The 22,661-nt window shown below is 41.3% G+C and overlaps 2 protein-coding genes across 7 annotated transcripts in view; one reads left to right on the forward strand and one right to left on the reverse strand.

Moving 5' to 3' along the window:
- The window catches only part of LOC115195951 (intersectin-1), a 66,109-nt gene extending 54,967 nt beyond the window's left edge, over positions 1-11,142 (reverse strand). For 3 of the 5 annotated variants that reach the window (XM_029756318.1, XM_029756319.1, XM_029756315.1), the window contains exon 1: positions 10,958-11,141. The gene's annotated coding sequence lies outside the window, so the exon portion shown is untranslated. Of the gene's footprint in view, positions 1-10,957 lie in introns of all 5 variants that reach the window. The other 2 variants (XM_029756320.1, XM_029756321.1) reach the window with 2 other exon arrangements.
- Positions 11,143-11,339: 197 nt separating this feature from the next.
- On the forward strand, positions 11,340-17,400 carry LOC115195952 (quinone oxidoreductase-like protein 1). 2 transcript variants are annotated; one of them, XM_029756322.1, is made up of 13 exons: positions 11,340-11,702; positions 11,823-11,900; positions 12,191-12,263; positions 12,399-12,443; positions 12,646-12,714; positions 12,864-12,997; positions 13,183-13,294; positions 13,671-13,691; positions 13,795-13,893; positions 14,135-14,247; positions 16,241-16,346; positions 16,522-16,567; positions 17,192-17,400. In XM_029756322.1, the coding sequence occupies exons 1-13, from the start codon at positions 11,637-11,639 to the stop codon at positions 17,289-17,291; spliced, it is 1,062 nt and encodes a 353-aa protein (XP_029612182.1). In that variant the 5' UTR covers positions 11,340-11,636; the 3' UTR covers positions 17,292-17,400. The 2 variants fall into 2 exon arrangements, with proteins under 2 accessions (XP_029612182.1, XP_029612183.1); XM_029756323.1 differs by lacking the exon at positions 13,671-13,691 and having other exon boundaries at positions 11,341-11,702.
- The last annotated feature ends 5,261 nt before the right edge of the window (positions 17,401-22,661 follow it).

The raw sequence follows: 22,661 nt of genomic DNA on the forward strand, positions 1-22,661 counted from the left end.
AATCCTACTCCCAACTGCAGCACCAACATCAGAATTATCGCTCATCAAACTAATATGACCTTGGATAAAAGGGAGTTGGTGTTTAAGAACTATCAAACTATCAGATGGCTTGTCAATCTTGGGTCCACAGATCCTGCAGTGAATGCTGAGCAACCAATTGGCAGTCTGGTGACCAAAGGGCAGCTCTGGTTCACTGGTCAAGGGTCAAAAGGTTGAGGTGGGGAACGGGGCAATGGGGTAGCAACTAGAGGTCGACCGATTAATTAGGGCCGATTTCAAGTTTTCATAACAATCGGAAATCAGTATTTTTGGGCACCGATTGTGGCCGATTTTTTTCACCTTTATTTAACTAGGCAAGTCATTTAAGAACACATTCTTATTTTCAATGACGGCCTAGGAACAGTGGGTTAACTGCCTTGTTCAGGGGCACAACGACAGATTTTTACCTTGTCAGCTCGGGGATTCGATCTTGCAACATTCCGGTTACTAGTCCAATGCTCTAACCACCTGCCTTACATTGCACTCCACGAGGAGCCTGCATGGCAGGCTGACTACCTGTTACGCGAGGGCAGCAAGAAGCCAAGGTAAGTTGCTAGCTAGCATTAAACTTATCTTATAAAAAACTATCAATCTTAACATAATCACTAGTTAACTACACATGGTTGATGATATTACTAGTTTATCTAGCGTGTCCTGCGTTGCATATAAATGGATGCGGTGCCTGTTAATTTATCATCGAATCACAGCCTACTTCACCAAACGGGTGATGATTTAACAAGCGCATTCGCAAAAAAAACACTGTCGTTGCACCAATGTGTACCTAACCATCAATGCCTTTCTTTAAAATCAATACACAAGTATATATTTTCAAACCTGCATATTTAGTTAATATTGCCTGCTAACATGAATTTCTTTTAACTAGGGAAATTGTGTCACTTCTCTTGCGTTCCGTGCAAGCAGTCAGGGTTTATGCAGCAGTTTGGGCCGCCTGGCTCATTGCGAACTGTGTGAAGACCATTTATTTCTAACAAAGACCGTAATTAATTTGCCAGAATCGTACATAATTATGACATAACATTGAAGGTTGTACAATGTAACAGGAATATTTAGACTTAGGGATGCCCCGTTAGATAAAATACGGAACGGTTCCGTATTTCACTGAAAGAATAAACGTTTTGTTTTCGAAATGATAGTTTCCGGATTCGACCATATTAATGACCAAAGGCTCGTATTTCTGTGTGTTATGTTATAATTAAGTGTATGATTTGATATTTAATAGAGCAGTCTGACTGAGCGATGGTAGGCAGCAGCAGGCTCTTAAGCATTCATTCAAGCAGCACTTTTGTGCATTTGCCAGCAGCTCTTCGCTGTGCTTCAAGCATTGAGCTGTTTATGACTTCAAGCCTATCAACTCCCGAGATTAGGCTGGTGTAACCGATGTGAAATGGCTAGCTAGTTAGCGGGGTGCTCGCTAATAGCCTTTCAATCGGTGACGTCACTCGCTCTGAGACCTTGAAGTAGTTGTTCTCCTTGCTCTGCAAGGGCCGCGGCTTTTGTGGAGCGATGGGTAACGATGCTTCGAGGGTGGCTGTTGTCGATGTGTTCCTGGTTCGAGCCCAGGTAGGGGCGAGGAGAGGGACGGAAGCTATTCTGTTACACTGGCAATACTAAAGTGCCTATAAGAACATCCAATAGTCAAAGGTATATGAACTACAAATGGTATAGAGAGAAACAATCCTATAATTCCTATAACTACAACCTAAAACTTAACTGAGAATATTGAAGACTCATGTTAAAAGGAACCACCAGCTTTCATATGTTCTCATGTTCTGAGCAAGGAACGTAAATGTAAGCATTTTTACATGGCACATATTGCACTTATACTTTCTTCTCCAACACTTTTTTTTTCATTATTTAAACCAAATTGAACATGTTTCATTATTTATTTGAGGCTAAATAGATTTTATTTTAACTTAATATAATACATCAATAAGTGTTCATTCATTATTGTTGTAATAGTCATTATTACAAATAAATAAATACAAATCGGCCGATTAATCGGTATCCGGTTTTTTTGGCCCTCCAATAATCGGTATCGGCGTTGAAAAATCATAATCGGTCGACCTCAACTAGCAACAGCCTCTATGGTGCACGCCAGGACACCTGCTTCTTTGAAACATATCTAGCTGTAACCTATGTCATGTTGTTTTGGCAGTATAATTAAATATGCTGAAAATGAATGCACTGCAGTTGACTGTGTGGATTGCTGGTGGGTAGATTTAATGTGACACTTTCCTGTCGAGGACCTGAAACGCCATACTCCAGCCAATGTCAAGTCAAGGTTGCCTTGTAGCTGAGCAACCCAGGGGCGATAGATAGGAGCGCTGGAGCGCTGCAGTATCTGCAACTGTGCAGCCAAAGCTCTCTTCTCACATGCATGCACACACACACACAACACAAGCCCGCTGCCTATCAGTCAGCACATAAGCCCCGATGCAGATCAGGTCAGTCAAAGGTTAATGTAAAAACGCAGAAACGATTAGGAGGTTTGGTGGGCCGTTTTCCCTGCGCTATGAAAAGTCTGGAATTCCCTCTGCAATAACCACATCATGTTCAGTCCTTAGGGGAAAATTCCCAATTCAAAAGCCAAGCCAATACTATGTGTATTGTGAATCTACCTACCATCAACAAGACTGCATTTCTTAACAGCCAGCGCAATTTTCTGTGTTTTCTTGCCATGACTCTATAGTAGGGCTCAGCGATATGGCCAAATTATCATATCAGTTTTTTCTCTCTCGGTATGACAGTATTTTATGTTTAGAAATGTGTTTTATGAGTAGTACGTGCCCCTCGGGTGGCAGCATACATTCTAAGTGATTTCAATGGGTCTCTCCATTCTGAATGTTTTATACTATTCAATTCAACCAAAATATGTACTGCACTTTAATCATTTTCTGCATTTCCACACATGGCTGCACAATATGGGCAAAAAAATCTATAACTTATTTTTCACCAAATGTTGCAATTGTGATTTGACTTGCGATTTAGATCCAACACACTTGGGTGAACATTTGCAATCATGGAAATAGAATGTTTATTCTATATTTAGAATATAACAGTGGAGGCTGCTGAGGGGAAGACAACTCATAATAATGGCTGCAATGGAGTAATAGAATGATATCAAACATGTTTGATACCACGCCATTCCAGCCATTATACTCCATCCCAGACATTATTATGAGCCATCCTCCCGTGGAATATAAATATTAGTGGGCACTTTAAATACAGCGTTGTTTGATATGACAACAAATGAAAATGTCAGGGAGAAGTTATTGTGACAGGGTAGGAACCAAAGTGTTGGTCAGTGTTTCCTAGGAGACCCTATAATCTTTGGCTACATTAAATGTTTCTTTATGTTGGCAACATATTCATGCTCCTCCTATTCCTCTTTCATTTAGAAGATACTGTTGCACAAACAACATGCTGATTTAGGCCTACACCATCACTGGTATCAGGCTGTATAGCTAGCTACGTTTGCTCTGACTCAGTACATTTAATAGCTAGCTAGCCAGCCAGCCAGCTAACTAGTGATTAGCATTAGCAGCTAACATGATTTAGCTAAAACATGCTAAGGAAAAACAAACTAGCTGTTTGCAGATGTAAGAAAAATAAACTAATAGTGTAATTTTATAACGCTTGTGGATTTACATTAAGGAAAGTGAAAACAACATCGGGTGGGGATAGGTCTGTGTGGAAAGCAGAATGGAGAGAGCGGAGAGGGATGACTCAAGTTTTTTTAGTTTTTTTATTTAACTAGGCAAGTCAGTTAAGAACAAATTCTTATTTACAATGACGGCCTACCGTCGTAATGGTTTAAACTACAAAAATGGATGTTACACAAGGCATATCACATTTAACAAATCAAACATTCAAATACCGTTATAGAAGGTAAAGTAAAAACCCGAAATGGTCCATGCATCAATACCGGTATATAGTAAAATACAGTATACCGCCCAGCCGTACTCTATGATATTGAATAAAGCTGATAAGAGAAAAATCCAAAGCCCCATTTGAGAGGGAGATGCAAGTCCAGCAAAGCAGTTCCCCCAGCCTTTGCTGCTAAGACACCAAAGCAGAAAACCAAATAACTGAATTAGCATGCTAACACTAATCATCGGCGCCAGAGCAGCACAGTGGGTCTCCTACAAGTCAGCCAAAACTCAGCAGGCTATAGCACTGGAAAGTGAAACTGTGGATGCAAAAGGCACTCTATGCTATGGCCTTGTGACCAAAATCATATTACAAAATCAAAGCATGTCACTTCCTTCATGCCCCTCAAATCAAGATAAGTTGGGGTAGGGTGTCATTGACAGCAACAAAGTTCAATGCACATTAATAATTTATATGATCTTTCTTGACAGCCAAGCTGGCATTGCTTCTAGAGTCAGACAGTGGAGCTTGGTTTAGGTTGGGCTACTGGGTGTGTGTGTGTGAGGCAATGGCAAACATGGCTGTTAAAAAACACTCGCTCTCTCTTTCTCTGCAGAACTCCCTCTGACAAAAACACACACACAATTGCATGCTAGTGGCATGGTGAGATGTCAGACAGAAATATCCTAGAGTAGACACGTTTTTGAGGGATATTAATTTTATTAGCTAAACAAAAGATGCAAAATAATCCAACCTGTGCAAGACTAATGATGTCAGGGCAAGGGCACAACCCAGCTTTTGGCAATAGCTAACTAGCAAGTTAGATATGGCTAGATCCAAAGCCGCCTTTTCTATTGCAAATAGAAAGCTATGGCCATGACATTCCTATTGAAGCGAAGCAAAATATTAAAATTAAAGCATACCTAGGTAGCAAGCTAACTGGCCAGTTAACCTGTTTGGGATAGGGGGCAGTATTTTCACGGCCGGATAAAAAACGTACCCGATTTAATCTGGTTACTACTCCTGCCCAGAAACTAGAACATGCATATAATTAGTAGATTTGGATAGAAAACACTAAAGTTTCTAAAACTGTTTGAATGATGTCTGTGAGTATAACAGGAAGTGCCCTGTCTGACAATTTGTCTCTATCAAAAATTTGTCTCTATCAAAAATACAGCATCTCTACTGTAACGTAACATTTTCTAAGGCTTTCATTGGCTCTCAGAAGGCGCCAGAAAGTGAAATGAGAGCTCTCCAGTCTCTGTGCGAAAAACAGCAGGAGTTTTTGTGAGTGGTCCTGCTGAGAACAATGACACTGGAGCGCGTGTGCATGAGACGACTCCATGTTTTTCTTTCAGTGTTTGAATGAATACAACGTCGCCCGGTTGGAATATTATCGCAATTGTACGAGAAAAATAGCATAAAAATGTATTTTAAACAGCGTTTGACATGCTTCGAAGTACGGTAATGGAATATTTCAAAAATAATTGTCACGAAATGCGCCCGCGCATCACCCTTCGGATAGTGACCTCAACACACGAACAAAACGGAGCTATTTCAATATAACTATGCATTATTTCGAACCAAAACAACATTTGTTGTTGAAGTAGAAGTCCTGGGAGTGCATTCTGACGAAGAACAGCAAAGGTAATCCAATTTTTCTTATAGTAAATCTGAGTTTGGTGAGGGCCAAACTTGGTGGGTGTCAAATTAGCTAGCCATGATGGCCGGGCTATGTACTCAGAATATTGCAAAATGTGCTTTCACCGAAAAGCTATTTTAAAATCTGACACCGCGATTGTTCTGTATCTATAATTCTTAAAATAATTGTTATGTTTTTTGTCAACGTTTATCGTGAGTAATTTAGTAAATTCACCGGAAGTTTGCAGTGGGTATGCTAGTTCTGAACATCACATGCTAATGTAAAAAGCTGGTTTTTGATATAAATATGAACTTGATTGAACAAAACATGCATGTACTGTATAACATAATGTCTTAGGAGTGTCATCTGATGAAGATCATCAAAGGTTAGTGCTGCATTTAGCTGTGGTTTTGTTGACATATATGCTTGCTTTGAAAATGGCTGTGTGATTATTTTTGGCAGGGTACTCTCCTGACATAATCTAATCTTTGCTTTCGCTGTAAAGCCTTTTTGAAATCAGACAATGTGGTTAGATATAGGAGTCTTCTCTTTAAAATGGTGTAAAATAGTCAAATGTTTGAGAAATTGAAGTTATAGCATTTTTGAGGTATTTGTATTTCGCGCCACGCTATACCATTGGATATTGGTGAGGAGTTCCGCCCTAACAGGTTAGCTTCTTTGGGCTAGGGGGCAGTATTTTCACATCCGGATAAAAAACGTACCCTATTTAATCTGGTTACGACTCCTGCCCAGTAACTAGAATATGCATATAATTATTGGCTTTGGATAGAAAACACCCTAAAGTTTCTAAAACTGTTTGAATGGTGTCTGTGAGTATAACAGAACTCCTATGACAGGCAAAAATCTGAGAAGATTTCATGCAGGAAGTGGCCTGTCTGACAAGGTGTTGTTGTTCTTGCTTCTGTTTATTGAAGAGTCAGGATCTTAGCTGTAACGTGACACTTCCTACGGCTCCAATAGGCTCTCAGAGCCCGGGAAAAACCTGAACGATGACGAGGCAGCCTCTGGCTGAAACACATTATCGCCTTTTCCAAGTGGCCCATCAGAGGACAATGGAATTAGGCGCGTGCCCGATTTGACCCCGTGCAGTATTTTCCTTCGGCTGTTTACCTAATTGCAGATTCCCGGTCGGAATATTATCGCTTTTTTACAAGAAAAATGGCATAAAAATTGATTTTAAACAGCGGTTGACATGCTTCGAAGTACGATAATGAAATATTTAGAAATCTTTTGTTACGAAATGCGCTGTGCGCACGACCGTTATTTACCATTGGGATAGTGTCTAGAACGCACGAACAAAACGTCGCTGTTGGAACATAACTATGGATTATTTGGGACCAAACCTACATTTGTTATTGAAGTAGAAATCCTGGGAGTGCATTCTGACGAAGAACAGGAAAGGTAATAACATTTTTGTTATAGTAAATGTGATTTTGGTGAAGGCTAAACTTGCCGGGTGTCTAAATAGCTAGCCCTGTGATGCCGGGCTATCTACTCAGAATATTGCAAAATGTGCTTCATCCGAAAAGCTATTTGAAAATCGGACATATCGAGTGCATAGAGGAGTAATGTATCTATAATTCTTAAAATAATTGTTATGCTTTTTGTGAACGTTTATCGTGAGTAATTTAGTAAATTGTTAGTAAATTCCCCGGAAGTTTGCGGGGGGTATGCTAGTTCTGAACGTCACATGCTAATGTAAAAAGCTGTTTTTTTTATATAAATATGAACTTGATTGAACAAAACATGCATGTATTGTATAACATAAATGTCCTAGGTGTGTCATCTGATGAAGATCATCAAAGGTTAGTGCTGCATTTAGCTGTCTTCTGGGTTTTTGTGACATTATATGCTAGCTTGAAAAATGGGTGTCTGATTATTTCTGGCTGGGTACTCTGCTGACATAATCTAATGTTTTGCTTTCGTTGTAAAGCCTTTTTGAAATCGGACAGTGTGGTTAGATTAACGAGAGTCTTGTCTTTAAATAGCTGTAAAATAGTCATATGTTTGAGAAATTGAAGTAATAGCATTTCAAAGGTTTTGAAAATCGCGCCACAGGATTCAACTGGCTGTTACGTAGGTGGGACGAATTCGTCCCGCCGGTCCTAGACAGGTTAACCTGTTATGGATAGGGGGCAGTATTTTCACGTCCGGATAAAAAACGTATCCGATTTAATCTGATTATTACTCCTGCCCAGAAACTAGAATATGCATATAATTATTATCTTTGGATAGAAAACACTCCAAAGTTTCTAAAACTGTTTGAATGGTGTCTGTGAGTATAACAGAACTCATTTGGCAGGCCAAAACCTGAGAAGATTCCAAACAGGAAGCGCCCTCTCTGACCATTTCTTGGCCTTCTTGATCATCTCTATCCAAAACAGGGGATCTCTGCTGTAACGTGACACTTCCTACGGCTCCCATGGGCTCTCAGAAGGCAGCAAAAAGCTGAATGGTGGCTTGCAGGCCCTGGCTGAAAAACATTAGCGCATTTAGATAGTGGTCGATCAGAGAACAGAGACTGGAGGCGCGTGCACGAGGCGACACCATGTTTTTATTATTTCGTCTTTGAACGAAAACAACGACTCCCGGTCGGAATATTATCTCTTTTTTACGAGAAAAATAGCATAAAAATTGATTTTAAACAGGGGTTGACATGCTTCGAAGTACGGTAATGGAATATTTAGAAAAGAAATTTCACGAAACGCGTCGGGCGCGTAACCCTTCGTCACCCTTGGATAGTGTCTTGAACGCACGAACAAAACGCTGCTATTTGGATATAACTATGGATTATTTTGAACCAAACCAACATTTGTTATTGAAGTAGAAGTCCTGGGAGTGCATTCTGACGAAGAACAGCAAAGGTAATCAAACTTTTATAATAGTAAATCGGAGTTTGGTGAGGGTCAAACTTGGTGGGTGTCAAAATAGCTAGCCTGTGATGGCGAGCTATCTACTCAGAATAATGCAAAATGTGCTTTCACCGAAAAGCTATTTTAAAATCGGACACCTCGATTGCACAAAGGAGTTCTGTATCTATAATTCTTAAAATAATTGTTATGTTTTTTGTGAACGTTTATCGTGAGTAATTTAGTAAATTCACCGGAAGTGTTCGGTGGGAATGCTAGTTCTGAACGTCACATGCTAATGTAAAAAGCTGGTTTTTGATATAAATATGAACTTGATTGAACAAAACATCCATGTATTGTATAACATAATGTCCTAGGAGTGTCATCTGATGAAGATCATCAAAGGTTAGTGCTGCATTTAGCTGTGGTTTGGGTTTGTGTGACATATGCTAGCTTGAAAAATGGGTGTCTGATTATTTCTGGCTGGGTACTCTGCTGACATAATCTAATGTTTTGCTTTCGTTGTAAAGCCTTTTTGAAATCGGACAGTGTGGTTAGATTAACGAGAGTCTTGTCTTTAAAATGGTGTAAAATAGTCATATGTTTGAGAAATTGAAGTAATAGCATTTCTAAGGTATTTGAATATCGCGCCACGGGATTACACTGGCTTTTGAGTAGGTAGCCCATAGAGGTTAACCGCCATCGATAAGAAACAATACTGTGCAGCCGTATTCATTGACCTGACCAAGGATTTCGACTCCGTCAATCACCACATCCTCATCAGCAGACTCAACAGCCTTGGTTTCTCAAATGATTGCCTCGCCTGGTTCACCAACTACTTCTCTGATAGAGTTCAGTATGTCAAATCGGAGGGCCTCTGGCAGGCTCTATGAGGGTGCCACAGATCGGAGGGCCTCTGGCAGTCTCTATGGGGGTGCCACAGGGTTCAATTCTTGGGCCGACTCTCTTCTCTGTATACATCAATGATGTCGCTCTTGCTGCTGGTGATTCTCTGATCTCTACGCAGACGACACTATTCTGTATACTGCTGGCCCTTCTTTGGACACTGTGTTAACAACCCTCCAGACGAGTTTCAATGCCATACAACTCTCCTTCCGTGGCCTCCAACTGCTCTTAAATACAAGTAAAACTAAATGCATGCTCTTCAACCGATCGCTGCCTGCACCTGCCCGCCCGTCCAGTATCACCACTCTGGACGGTTCTGACTTAGAATATGTGGACAACTACAAATACCTAGGCTGGACTGTAAGCTCTCCTTCCAGACTCAGATCAAACATCTCCAATCCAAAGTTAAATCTAGAATTGGCTTCCTATTTCGCAACAAAGCATCCTTCACTCATGCTGCCAAACATACCCTCATAAAACTGACCATCCTACCGATCCTCGACTTCGGCGATGTCATTTACAAAATAGCCTCCAATACCCTATTCAATAAATTGGATGCAGTCTATCACAGTGCCATCCATTTTGTCACCAAAGCCCCATATACTACCCACCACTGCGACCTGTACTCTCTCATTGGCTGGCCCTCGCTTCATACTCGTCACCAAACCCACTGGCTCCAGGTCATCTACAAGACCCTACTAGGTAAAGTCCCCCCTTATCTCAGCTCGCTGGTCACCATAGCAGCACCCACCCGTAGCACGCGCTCCAGCACGTATATCTCACTGGTCACCCCCAAAGCCAATTCCTCCTTTGGCCACGTCTCCTTCCAGTTCTCTGCTGCCAATGACTGGAACGAACTACAAAAATCTCTGAAACTGGAAACACTTATCTCCCTCTCTAGCTTTAAGCACCAACTGTCAGAGTAGCTCACAGATTACTGCACCTGTACATAGTCCATCTACAATTAGCCCAAACAACTACCCCTTCCCCTACTGTATTTATTCATGTATTTATTTTGCTCCTTTGCGCCCCAGTATTTCTACTTTGCACATTCATCCACTGCAAATCTACCATTCCAGTGTTTTACTTGCTATATTGTATTTACTATTTATTGCCTTTACCTCCCTTCTCACCTCATTTGCTCACATTGTATATAGACTTATTTTTCTACTGTATATGTTTGTTTTACTCCATGTGTAACTCTGTGTTGTTGTATGTGTCGAACTGCTTTGCTTTAGCTTGGCCAGGTCGCAGTTGTAAATGAGAACTTGTTCTCAACTTGCCTACCTGGTTAAATAAAGGTGAAATAAAAAAAAATGTCAATAATTGCTAACTAACGTTAGATAGCTTACTTAACATCACATTCAACACAAATTAACTTGGTTGGCTAAAGTAAGGAACCTTGGAAATATCATCCACTAAAATGCATACAATGGCATATGACTGGTTAGCTAGCTAATAACACGAAATGGGCTGATAAGTGCAGTGCTGCGATTTCCTACCGACCGTCTTGTCTGCCCCCTACCAGCCACTGTTACCAGCTTGCGCGAGCTAGGCTAGCCAGCAATTCTTCCACATTTTTACTGATTGATTAACATATTTTTCTTACCTCATCGTTCGTTTTCCATCCTTAAATAATTGATATGCTAAGGAACTGTGTGTTACTTATAAGATCAAATTTAATGAATTCCCCTGCAATGATCGATTTAGCGAGATATTTCCCCTGTAATAGCAAATTCCCTTCCACCAAGGGCCCGCCGTAAGGCTACGCAAATTGGAAAATGGGGTACTACCGCGAGATGTTGAGTTTTCTGAGCATCTGCAATATCGAGCCAATCAGCCATCGAGATAATATGATCGACGTAAAATTGTACTAATCACAAATAGGAAAAATTTGATGGAAGTGGCCCATTGGACTATAATCATTGATTGACAATGAATTCTGTGAATGCGATAAAACAAAAATCGAATGGGCATCTTAAACCAATCTCGCGGTATCAACATTTTTGGGCGTATGGAGGATTTAATGGACACCATACAAATATTTGTTGATGCACGTAGTTAGCCGACGTTAGCTATTTTTCTGCCCATTTTCTTTAAACCGAAGACCGTTAGTTAATATCATATGTCCAATATGACATGTATTTGTTTTGTAAGATATCTGCATACTCATTGACACGACTTAACAGTTTTTACTTTCAATGCACAGTTAAACAAAGCATTGCCAACTGACGTCAGTTGCTCTAATTGCACGTGAATTGCACCTGCATATTGACCGTTTTTCCACCATGAAAGGGCTTTACTGTAAAGTGGGTGAAACCGCTGCAGAGGCGAAATTTGTCATCCAGGAAACGGTGAGTGCCCATCATAATAATGTAGCTATCGCTTTAGTCTAGCATGCCAACGCTTTTAGCAGGAAGGCTCATAGTTGGCTGTCTGACAAACTCACTGATTGTATTTTCAACATGTCACAGAATGTACCCAGTGCCCTCGGTAGCAACCAGGTCAAAGTGCAAGTGAAGGCATGTGCCCTTAGTCCACTGGATTTAAAAGTAAGTGTAAATGTGTGTTATACTCATTGTATTGTCAATGTTGACTATAAAGACCTAGCAATAGCTCTACTGTCTCAGTCATAATGGACAAGACTTACTGTTGTCACTTTCAATATGCTGCTTAAAATAAGTATCAGACCCGTTTTATTAGTATAAAACATTTTGGGACCAAAGTATGTGTTGCTTTTGGTCAGGGTTGCTGTAGAACAGGCCTACCTTACATGGCCACACATCATGTATGGCTGTATGGGCTACTTGTCACATTTTCTTACCCTCTCTCCTCTGGTTAGCTCCATGAGGATCTAAAGTTCCAAAAGGACCTGGTGCCAGTAGGGAGGGAGATTGTTGGGATCGTCCTCCAAGGTAAACAGGATATCTACTTCATGGATTGTAATTGACCTTGTTTATCACGTTGATGTTTAGTACATTCATTTCACAATGTACTATATTTTTGGAACAAACCTTTAATCGTTTGCAACATTTTTGTTCTGTCTTCAGTTGGGCCTAAGGTGACCTTTTTCCAACCTGATGATGAAGTTGTAGGTAAATGTTACAGGTGGGGTCTGAACCCGCTACATAAGGATAAATCCTAGACCTTCAAAACATCCCCTTATTTTGATGATTTTGACATTGTCAACGGCAATGTTCCCGATAACCTATTGAAAGACCCTTCCCATTTATAATTTTTGGATATGACCATGGTGTATTTATCTGGGCTTTGCTTTTCCCTTCTTGCGCATGACAGGAATTCTGCCCTTGGATACAGCGATGTCTGGTTTGTGCGATACCGTCATCATCAACGAGAATCATCTTGGTATGTTGCACACATCCAAAATCCAAATGTTACGCAAGAGTACATCTATCGCATCTATTAGCACTTGTTGGTATAAAGGGATTTGTTGGTACAAATTAAGTAATTGTTTCTTATGCAATAAATTAGTGACTTTTGTGTTCGTTCACCAGTTCAGAAGCCAGAGAAGTTGAGATGGGTGGAGGTGGCAGGGGCCATTCGGGATGGACTCCGGGCCTATACAGCCCTCCATACCCTAGCCCGTATGGCATCCGGGCACACACTGCTGGTGCTGGATGGAGCCAGTGTAGGTATTTCCCCATAGTGGCCCCTGATTAGTGGCCCCTCATCTGAGCATTCAATGGCACTGTAGAAATCCATAATTGGACATCACAAGAAGATGGCAGCAAAGAATCTTAATAGTAGCACACAATTTCTCTTTAAGAGAACAAGACTACTAACTGCTATTTTGGCTGTGTTTATGCCTTTCAGCCCTTTGGAGTTCTGGCCATCCAGCTAGCCCACTCCCATGGGGTTAAAGTACTGGCGTCAGCTCTGTCCTCTGAGGACCATAAGTTCCTGGAGCAGCTTCGGCCCAGCGTCGGTGAGAACAGGGAGGGGGCCAACGTGTGTGTAAATATAGTAGTGGTGTCACAGTAGAGAAGGTGTTGGAAGTTGAGGATTGTAAATTGATGCAGCTGGGTAATAATGGCTGTGAAGAGACAGCGTTATTATCAGTTACCTAAACCACTCTCATCATGAAAAATACAGTAGTAAAGTTCTGACGGCAACACACAGGGCCAGTTCCTCAGACACAGGTTAAGCAGAGTCCCGGACTGAAAAGCATGCTAGATGGAAATTCTCTGGGAAACTGGGCCGTAGTATTTAATCCTAGTCTATGCTCTCTGTTTCCTCTGTCTCATTCTCCGCTCTTACCACTCTTACCCCTGTCACTCTTTGACTCAAATCATGCATTCTAGGGGTGCGAGAGTCTCTTGTAGGTAAGTCTTGTGGGTGTCCCCTTGGTACCAAAAATGCTTCTTTATTGTTGGAACACTGTTTGGCTTGTGGCCTTCATAAGGGTTTTCCCTGTCCTGTGTCTAGCCAGAGTGATAGGTGTGTGGGATGCCAAGGTGGACCTGGTGGATTCCTGTTTGGAAGAGACGGGCGGTCTAGGGGTGGACATTGTCATTGACTCTGGAGGTAAGAAGCCAGTGTAGGGCCGTAGGTGGTTGTTATCCATTATGCTAGCTAGCTTTCTCAAACATGAATCGTAGTGCTGTGAGTGTGTGCTTCTGTAATTTTGTATTGTAACACAACGGTAAAGGTTTGTAACAGGAATAGAAGGAAAATGGAGTCACTGTTGTGCCCTGTTGTTTTTATACCCCTGACACAAGCTTAAGAGGTGTCCTTCAAAGTTATTGTGGTGATGTTGTTCCTCCAGTGAGATTGCATGAGGAGGAGCCAGAGGCCAGGTGTCTTCTGCCCTACAAGCATGACATCATCACCCTGCTCGGGGTCGGAGGTCACTGGGTTACAACTGAGCAAAACCTGCAGGTAGACTGCAGTCAAGTATTCCATCCATTCGTGTTGGATTAGAGCAGACATTTTGCAGTTCAGTTCCACTAGTCGTCATATAAGATTTATTCATCACTACTTGTCACACTCATACATACAATGGGTGATTGAAATATTGTTTGTTTGTTACAAGCTTAATGTGTGCTTTTTGAGAAGTTAAACATACTGCAAAAAAAACAGACCATGAACACTGCCAATGTTATGCTGGGGGGAGTGAAGAGATCTGGGTTAATGGTGTTTCCTGTAATGTGTACAGTTGACGTTTACATACATACATACACACCTTAGCCAAATACATTTAAACTCAGTTTTTCACAATTCCTGACATTTAATCCTAGTAAAAATTCCCTGTCTTTGGTCAGTTAGGATCACCACTTTATTTTAAGATTGTGAAATGTCAGAATAATAGTAGAGAGAATTATTTATTTCAGCTTTTATTTCTTTCATCACATTCCCAGTGGGTCAGAAGTTTACATGCATTCAATTAGTATTTGGGAGCATTGCCTTTAAATTGTTTAACTTGGGTCAAATGTTTCGGGTAGCCTTCCACAAGCTTCCCACAATAAGTGAATTTTGGCCCTTTCCTCCTGACAGAGCTGGTGTAACTGAGTCAGGTTTGTAGGCCTCTTGCTTGCACATGTTTTTTGTAGTTCTGCCCACAAATGTTCTATAGGCTTGATGTCAGGGCTTTGTGATGGCCACTCCAATACCTTGACTTTCTTGTCCTTAAGTAATTTTGCCACAACTTTGGAAGTATGCTTGGGGTCATTGTCCATTTGGAAGACCCATTTGCGACCAAGCTTTAACTTCCTGACTGATGTTTTGATGTTGCATCAATATATCCACATAATTTTTCTTCCTCATGATGCCATCTATTTTGTGAAGTGCACCAGTCCCTCCTACAGCAAAGCACCCCCACAACATGATGCTGCCACCCCCGTGCTTCACGGTTGGGACTGTGTTCTTCGGCTTGCAAGCCTCCCTCTTTTTCCTCCAAACATAATGATGGTCATTATGGCCAAACAGTTCTATTTTTGTTTCATCAGACCAGAGGATATTTCTCCAAAAAGTACAATCTTTGTCCCCATGTGCAGTTGCAAACCGTAGTATGGCTTTTTTTTGCAGTTTTGGAGCAGTGGCTTCTTCCTTGCTGAGCGGCCTTTCAGGTTATGTCGATATAGGACTCGTTTTACTGTGGATATAGATACTTTCGTACCTGCTTCTTCCAGCATCTTCACAAGGTCCTTTGCTGTCGTTCTGGGATTGATTTGCAGTTTTCGCACCAAAGTACTTTCATCTCTAGGAGACAGGACGCGTCTCCTTCCTGAGCGGTATGACGGCTGCGTGGTCCCATGGTGTTTATACTTGCGTATTATTGTTTGTACAGATGAACGTGGTACCTTCAGGCATTTGGAGATTGCTCCCAAGGATGAACCAGACTTGTGGAGGTCTACAATTTTTTTTTTCTGAGGTCTTGGTTGTTTCTTTTGAGATTCCCATGATGTCGAGCAAAGACGCGCTGAGTTTGAATGTAGGCCTTGAAAAACATCCACAGGTACACCTCCAAATGATGTCAATTAGCCTATTAAAAGCTTCTAAAGCCATGACATCATTTTCTGGAATTTTCCAAGCTGTTTAAAGGCACAGTCAATTTAGTGTATGTAAACTTCTGACCCACTGGAATTGTGATACAGTGAAATAATCTGTCTGTAAACAATTGTTGGAAAAATTACTTGTCATTTACAAAATAGATGTTCTTAACCGACTTGCCAAAACTTTAGTTTGTTAACAAGAAATTTGTTGAGTGGATGAAAAAAAAAGTTTTTTTTAATGACTCCAACCTAAGTGTATGTAAACTTCAACTGTATTTATCGCAGTCTTCCCATTGACCTTCAAGTGGATTTGCTCAAGTTTGTACACAACGTCTTTTGTTTGGAGTTTAATCTGAGCTCGTCTTTCTTCTGTTTCTCAGCTGGACCCTCCAGATAGCCGCAGCCTCTTCCTGAAGGCCGCCTCCCTGTCCTTCCTCAACGAGGAGGTGTGGGGGGCATCCAGTGCCCGCCAGGGGAGGTACCTCCGTATCCTTTAGCTTACCCAGCCCCTCTGGGTCAGCCTCTGGAGGGGGCAGGAATTTAAAATCTAACTATAATTCATTGAGTAGAAACAAACATATGAAAATCTGATATAAAGGGTTGAGCATGGATAATATAATTGCTATTGTGTTATATGTTAACCTTACATGCTCCTTTTCAGACATCATGAAGGATATAGTGGAGAAGCTTTCCACTGGGACCTTAAGGTACAGCAGAACTGCAATAATGAGTGTGCATGTGCAGTGCAAGTGTGAATAAGCAAAGGCCTCCCGAGTGGCACAGCGGTCTAAGGCACTGCATCGCAGTGCTTGAGGTGTCACTACAGACCGGGTTCGATCCCAGGCTGTGTCGCAGCCGGCCGCGACCGGGAGACCCATGAGGCGGCACACAATTGGCCCAGCGTCGTCCGGGTTAGGAGAAGGTTTGGCCGGCCGGGATGTCCTTGACCATCGCGCTCTATCTACTCCTTATGGTGGGCTTGGCTCATGCATGCTGACTTCGGTTGCCAGCTGTACGGTGTTTTCTCCGACACATTGATGCAGCTGGCTTCCAGGTTAAGCGAGCAGTGTGTCAAGAAGCAGTGCGGCTTGGCAGGGTCGTGTTTCGGAGGACACATGGCTCTCGACCTTAGCCTCTCCCGAGTCTGTATGTGTTGCAGCAATGGGACAAGACTGTCACTATCAATTTGGATATCACGAAAGAGGGGTGAAAAGAAAGTTTTCAAAAATATGTTTGAATAAGCATGGTTATACTGTACATTTGATATTGGTATGTTTATGAGTTTGTATATCCTGGTGGACAGTGCTCACTTTGTCCTCTGTCTTATGCAGGCCCCAGCTAGAGGACCCAGTGCCTTTGTATGATGCCACAGTTTCCATGGAGATGGTGCAAAAGAATCAAGTCCGGAAGAGGTTGGTTATTCAACTCTGAGGCGGACAGACACTGGTCCAGCATTCCCCTTGTCAAAGACAGGCTCCCAAATTCTGCCTCTCATATTTCCTATATATTTGTGGCCAGCAGTGGTGGAAAAAGTACCCAATTGTCATACTTGAGTAATAGTATAGATACCATAATAGAAAGTTACTCATGTAAAAGTCACCCAGTAAAATTCTACTTGAGTAAAAATCTAAAAGTATTTGGGTTTTAAATGTATTTAATTATCAAAAGTAAATGTAATTGCTAAAATATACTTAAGTATCAAAAGTAAAAGTATAAATAATTTCAAATTCCTAAGGATAGCCAGGGGCACACTCCAACACCCAGACATTATTTACAAAAGATGCATGTGTTTAGTGAGTCCGCCAGAGCATAGGCAGTAGGGATCACCACGTGTTCTCTTGATAAGTGTGTGAATTTAACTTTTTTTCCTGTCCTGCTCAGCATTCAAAATGTAATGAGTTTTTTTGGTTGGAAGGGGAAATGTATGGAATAAAAAGTACAATATTTTCTATAGGAATGTAGTGAAGTAATTGTAAAATACAGATACCCCAAAAAACGACTTATGTAAGAATACTTTATAGTACAACTTCATTGGTGGTGTAAAGTACTTGTGAGTCATTCCAATACAATGTAAATATGTGCCAGTTTCTGAGTTGATCAAAACATATCAAATTAGATGGATATCTAATGTTTGCTCTGCTTAGTGTAATTACATTCAGCACATTGAGGCTTGTCTTTTTATTAAAAACCTTTGTGGTTAATCCTCAATCATTGTCATTTTTTACAGTCTCCAACAGAGCAACACATCAGTGGCATGTTTAGTAGGACTCACCGTAGCAAATCATTTCGCAACAGACATCTGTAGAACCTTCTGTTTGAAAAAAGTTTTCAGTTTGGTGCCTTACTGAACATGACCCAGTTTGAATTCTACATAAACTGCAACTGTGCTTTTCATGTGTTATCTGTGACCAGAGAAATTCTCACTAAATGATTAATCTAAGGTGGGGAAACAGCAATGTCCTGTTAGTGGAGGCTTTCCGGGATTGGAGAGATACCATTGTCCACCTGTACCGCTCTCTGAGGGCATATCAGAAGTGTTGAGAGATGAGTCGCTTCCAAATAGTTTGTCCTTCCAGTCACACTGTCCTCAGGTAACCCTCACTGTGATTGGCCAGAGTTAACAGGGCTACGTTCAGTACATAATGTAACTGAACAGAAACCGTGCTGTACTGAACGACCAGTTGGAAAAAACATGGAGGGATTTGGTTGTGGGTTCAAAATGCACCGCTGTCCTTTAAATACGTCACTCATTGCTTCGACCCACACCATGGCAAATCCACTTCAAAGTGTTCAAGAACATACAGAAATGCTTTGGGAAAATGTAATTCAGTACAAACTTTTCCGCAATGTAGCAAACGTTCAAGTGAACTTAGCGCACCCCTGTTGTCGTTGATCTATCAATACACGTTTCCATTGCTTTTGTTGAATAAACCTGGGTCAATGTCGCAAAAAAATAATTGCGATGTGTAATGAAAACGACACATTTTCTAAAGATGGACAAAAAAAATGTGAACTTTCTTTGTTGCGACAAATTGACATTAACTGTTTTTCGAATAACTTTGCTGAATACTTTTGAAGGTACGTGGGGCATGTGATGTCAACTATAAGCGCCACTCTACATTTAATATTAAATGTTTACTGCTTACAAAAGAACAATTTTCCAACTCTAAAAATAGCACAAGAATTGTCCAGACTTTCAAGAATGCTTCCCCTTGCTTTTCTGGTTGGCTGGATGCAAGTTTCACCTTCCAATTTCTTCAGATCTACAGGTGTGAGTGCAAGATTCAACATGGCACAGACTAGCTTAGGCAGCTGATGGATCTAGCGCCCATGGGCATGCACTGTAGCTATATGTTGGCACATGATAATTATTAGAATATGGAAAATATTAGTCAATTGTTGCCAGGGGTGCAATTTGCATTTTTGTCCCCCCGGTTTATAATTGGAATGTGATGCAAAGGTGTGCTTTAGGACCATGCGGATGCCTCCGAGCGGTAGGCTGTTTATCCAACTGGATAAAAAGCAAAAACATTGTGCCCCCTAATTATTATGTTCTATCCATGCAGGCTACCTGAGACAAACAGAAAGGTGGGAGGGCATACAGGCTGTTGCCAATTTATTAGTGCGCAGTTTGCCTAAATGGGTAATGGAAACACTTGAACCATTATGTTTTTATTCTACACTAGGTTTGTGATTATTTTTGTTGTTGTAAATTGTTTTTTAGATGTGATGTCATTACGTCCAGCTGTCTTTAATTGACAAAATAGGTAAATGGAAACACACTCTAGCAGGCAATTGTCGCATCTATTTTCTAAGCAAAATGTTGACAACAAAAAAATTAAATCACTGGACAAGTTAATGGAAACATAACTAGTGACAGTGTCCTTTTGATGGGCCACGTCCATTGCACTGATAATGAAACACATGGTTGTCTCCTCATAGAAGCATAGCCTGTGATAGATAAAGTGACTGGTTCTAGATCATCATACTAAGTTCTGTGCTGTTCTGTCTACTTGGCAACAATTGTTTCTGAAGACTCTGCAACATTTCCTGGTTAAGACCCAGAATTCCTTGCTCCTTTCGTCATAGACATTCCACCACAGCTAGCTGCTCCTTGAGAGACGTGTCTGCCCTCTCGGTTAGTTGTGATATCTGGGAAAACAAGGAGGATAAAGCATCAACGCACAATTTCAAAACAAACTCATTGTCAGATCCTAGAATCGGCTCATCAGCAAAAACCTAAATAACCTTGCTCCACTCTACATCTGTAGGTGCAAGCATCAGTTAAAGTGGCCAATGGAGAATAACTGAACCCAATTAACCCAATTATAGCCATGGGTATCAAGTGCAACTCACAACTATGGTACTTTGTCTCCATGACTTTCTTAGCTTTTCTGCTTTGCTCTTTGTGCTTTTGTCTCTTTCCTGCTCTCGATTTGTCTGTGTTCATTCATTTCTTTGTCCTTCTCTGCTCCTGAATTCTGTTTTTTGCTTGTCTCTGACTTTCCAATATCTCACCTCTGTCTTCTTCATGAGTTTTTGTCCTTCTCTAGTCTTGTATACTTTCAGGTGATCGGCACTATACATAGTGCCTTTTTGTTAAGGCTTACAGAGTTTCCAATTATTCCTTCCATTATATATGACCTCAAGTTCTTGGCAATCCTATCACCCTGAGGACCATTTTTCCTGCCATTAGAGACTGACATCTCTTGGCTTAAGTCACACACCCATACTTTTTCATTACATGTTTTGAGCGTCTATGGATTTGCTTTTGGCTTTTTCTATTTTGGATTTAAAGTTCAGGTCTCTTTCCTACAGTACCTTGTCCAGAGCTTTAGTGTTGTCAACCATCAAGTAGTGACAAAGCCTAAGGGCTGCATCAACACTCCACTCCTCTCTGTGCTGGCTCACCACTGCCCCCAAGAGGACACTCTTCCAGAAAGGGCTGAAAGACATTCACACACGTCAAAATCATTCCAATTTTAAGCAATCTTGATCTGCGATTGGTACGCACATTTTGGGACTTACATTTAAATACACTACATGTCCAAATTAGTGGATTCGGCCATTTCAGCCACACCTGTTGCTGACAAGTGTATAAAAGTTAGCACACAGCCATACAATCACCATAGACAAACATTGTCAGTAGAATGGCCCATACTGAAGAACTCAGTGACTTACAATGTGGCACCGTCATAGGATGCCACCTTTCCAACAAGTTAGTTCGTCAAATTTCTGCCCTGTTAGAGCTGCCCCCGGTCAACTGTAAGTGCTGGTATTGTGAAGCTCGCCACCATTGGATTCTGGACAGTGGAAACATGGTCTGGAGTGATGAATCACGCTTCACCATCTGGCAGTCCAACAGACAAATCTGGATTTGGCAGATGCCAGGAGAACGCTACCTGCCCGAATGCATAGTGCCAATTGGGGCTGTTTTCATGGTTCGGGCTAAGCCCCTTAGTTCCAGTAAAGGAAACTACTAACAATGACCTTCTAAACGATTCTGTGATTCCAACTTTGTCTCAACAGTTTTTGGGGAAGGCCCTTTTCTGTTTCAGCATGACAATGCCCCCATGCACAAAGCGAGGTCCATACAGAAATGGTGTGTCGAGATTGGTGTGGAAGAACTTGACTGGCCTGCACAGAGTCCTGAGCTCAACCCCATCGAACACCTTTGGGATGATTAATAATGCTAACTGCGAGCCAGGCCTAATCGCCCAACATCAGTGCCCGACCTCACTAATGCTTGTGGCTGAATGGAAGCCAGTCCTCGCAGCAATGTTCCAACATCTAGTGGAAAGCCTTCCCCGAAGAGTGGAGGCTGTTATAGCAGCAAAGGGGGGACCAACTCCATATTAACGCACGTGATTTTGGAATGAGATGTTCGACGAGCAGGTGTCCACATGCTGTGTATACCCATTGATTCTAAAATAATATATTTTATAAATGCCTCATGGGCTTAATTCAATGGTCGTACCCTATCAGAACTAAATATGAGCTTGTTTTCTTACTCCACTGTTTGTAAACAATGTAATTGTAAAACACTATAGCCTCAAAACATGATTTTAATATCATGGACGGTCAATTCTTGGATCATATTTGAGAGTGGATAGATTTCTCCAGCCACACCCCTCAGCTGTTTACCTAAACAGTGGTGGGGGTGTGACCACTTTGTTATTATTTGAACTGCAGATTTCCCCTTCAAGAATGTTTTGCAGCTGCTGTTGATTGTGTTATAAAACTGAAAGATAATATTTCTTACTATTGTTCTGTCTTAAGTGACAGCAGTCTGAGGGCGGTCATCAGTCTCCAGGAGGGCCCATCCAAACTAAGGGTCAAGTTTCTGTTTTAGAGAGAGAGAGAGAAAGCGCAAGTGAACTCATGGTAGTGTAAATACTGGCGTCTGTCCGAGAGAGCAGTAAGTTATGATGCTGCTAACACTTATGCTAAAATGTCATTTTTCTTCAGGAAGAGTAGCTTCTGTGCCAGCTGATTTATGTCTGTTATACAGATGCACTGTTGAAGGATACCTGAAACACATGAACAACCCAAAAACTAAGTCAATTGGCTCTATTGGTTGGAAATTGGGATAGGGACAGCGTAATAAATGCATACTAAATATTAAAGCAAACATAAGGCCAAACTAAATTGAGGTGCGAGCTCTAACTTTTACATACATCATGCATTGATGTCAATGAAGTGCAGAAATCATTAGGATTGAGACCATGAACATGTAATCGTTGCTGAAAAGAACTGAGGTTAGTGTACTGTTTTATTCCACTAAGCTAGCCTTCCTTACCG

This window comes from Salmo trutta, chromosome 6, assembly GCF_901001165.1.
Source record: "Salmo trutta chromosome 6, fSalTru1.1, whole genome shotgun sequence".
In the NCBI taxonomy this organism is placed as follows: domain Eukaryota; kingdom Metazoa; phylum Chordata; class Actinopteri; order Salmoniformes; family Salmonidae; genus Salmo; species Salmo trutta.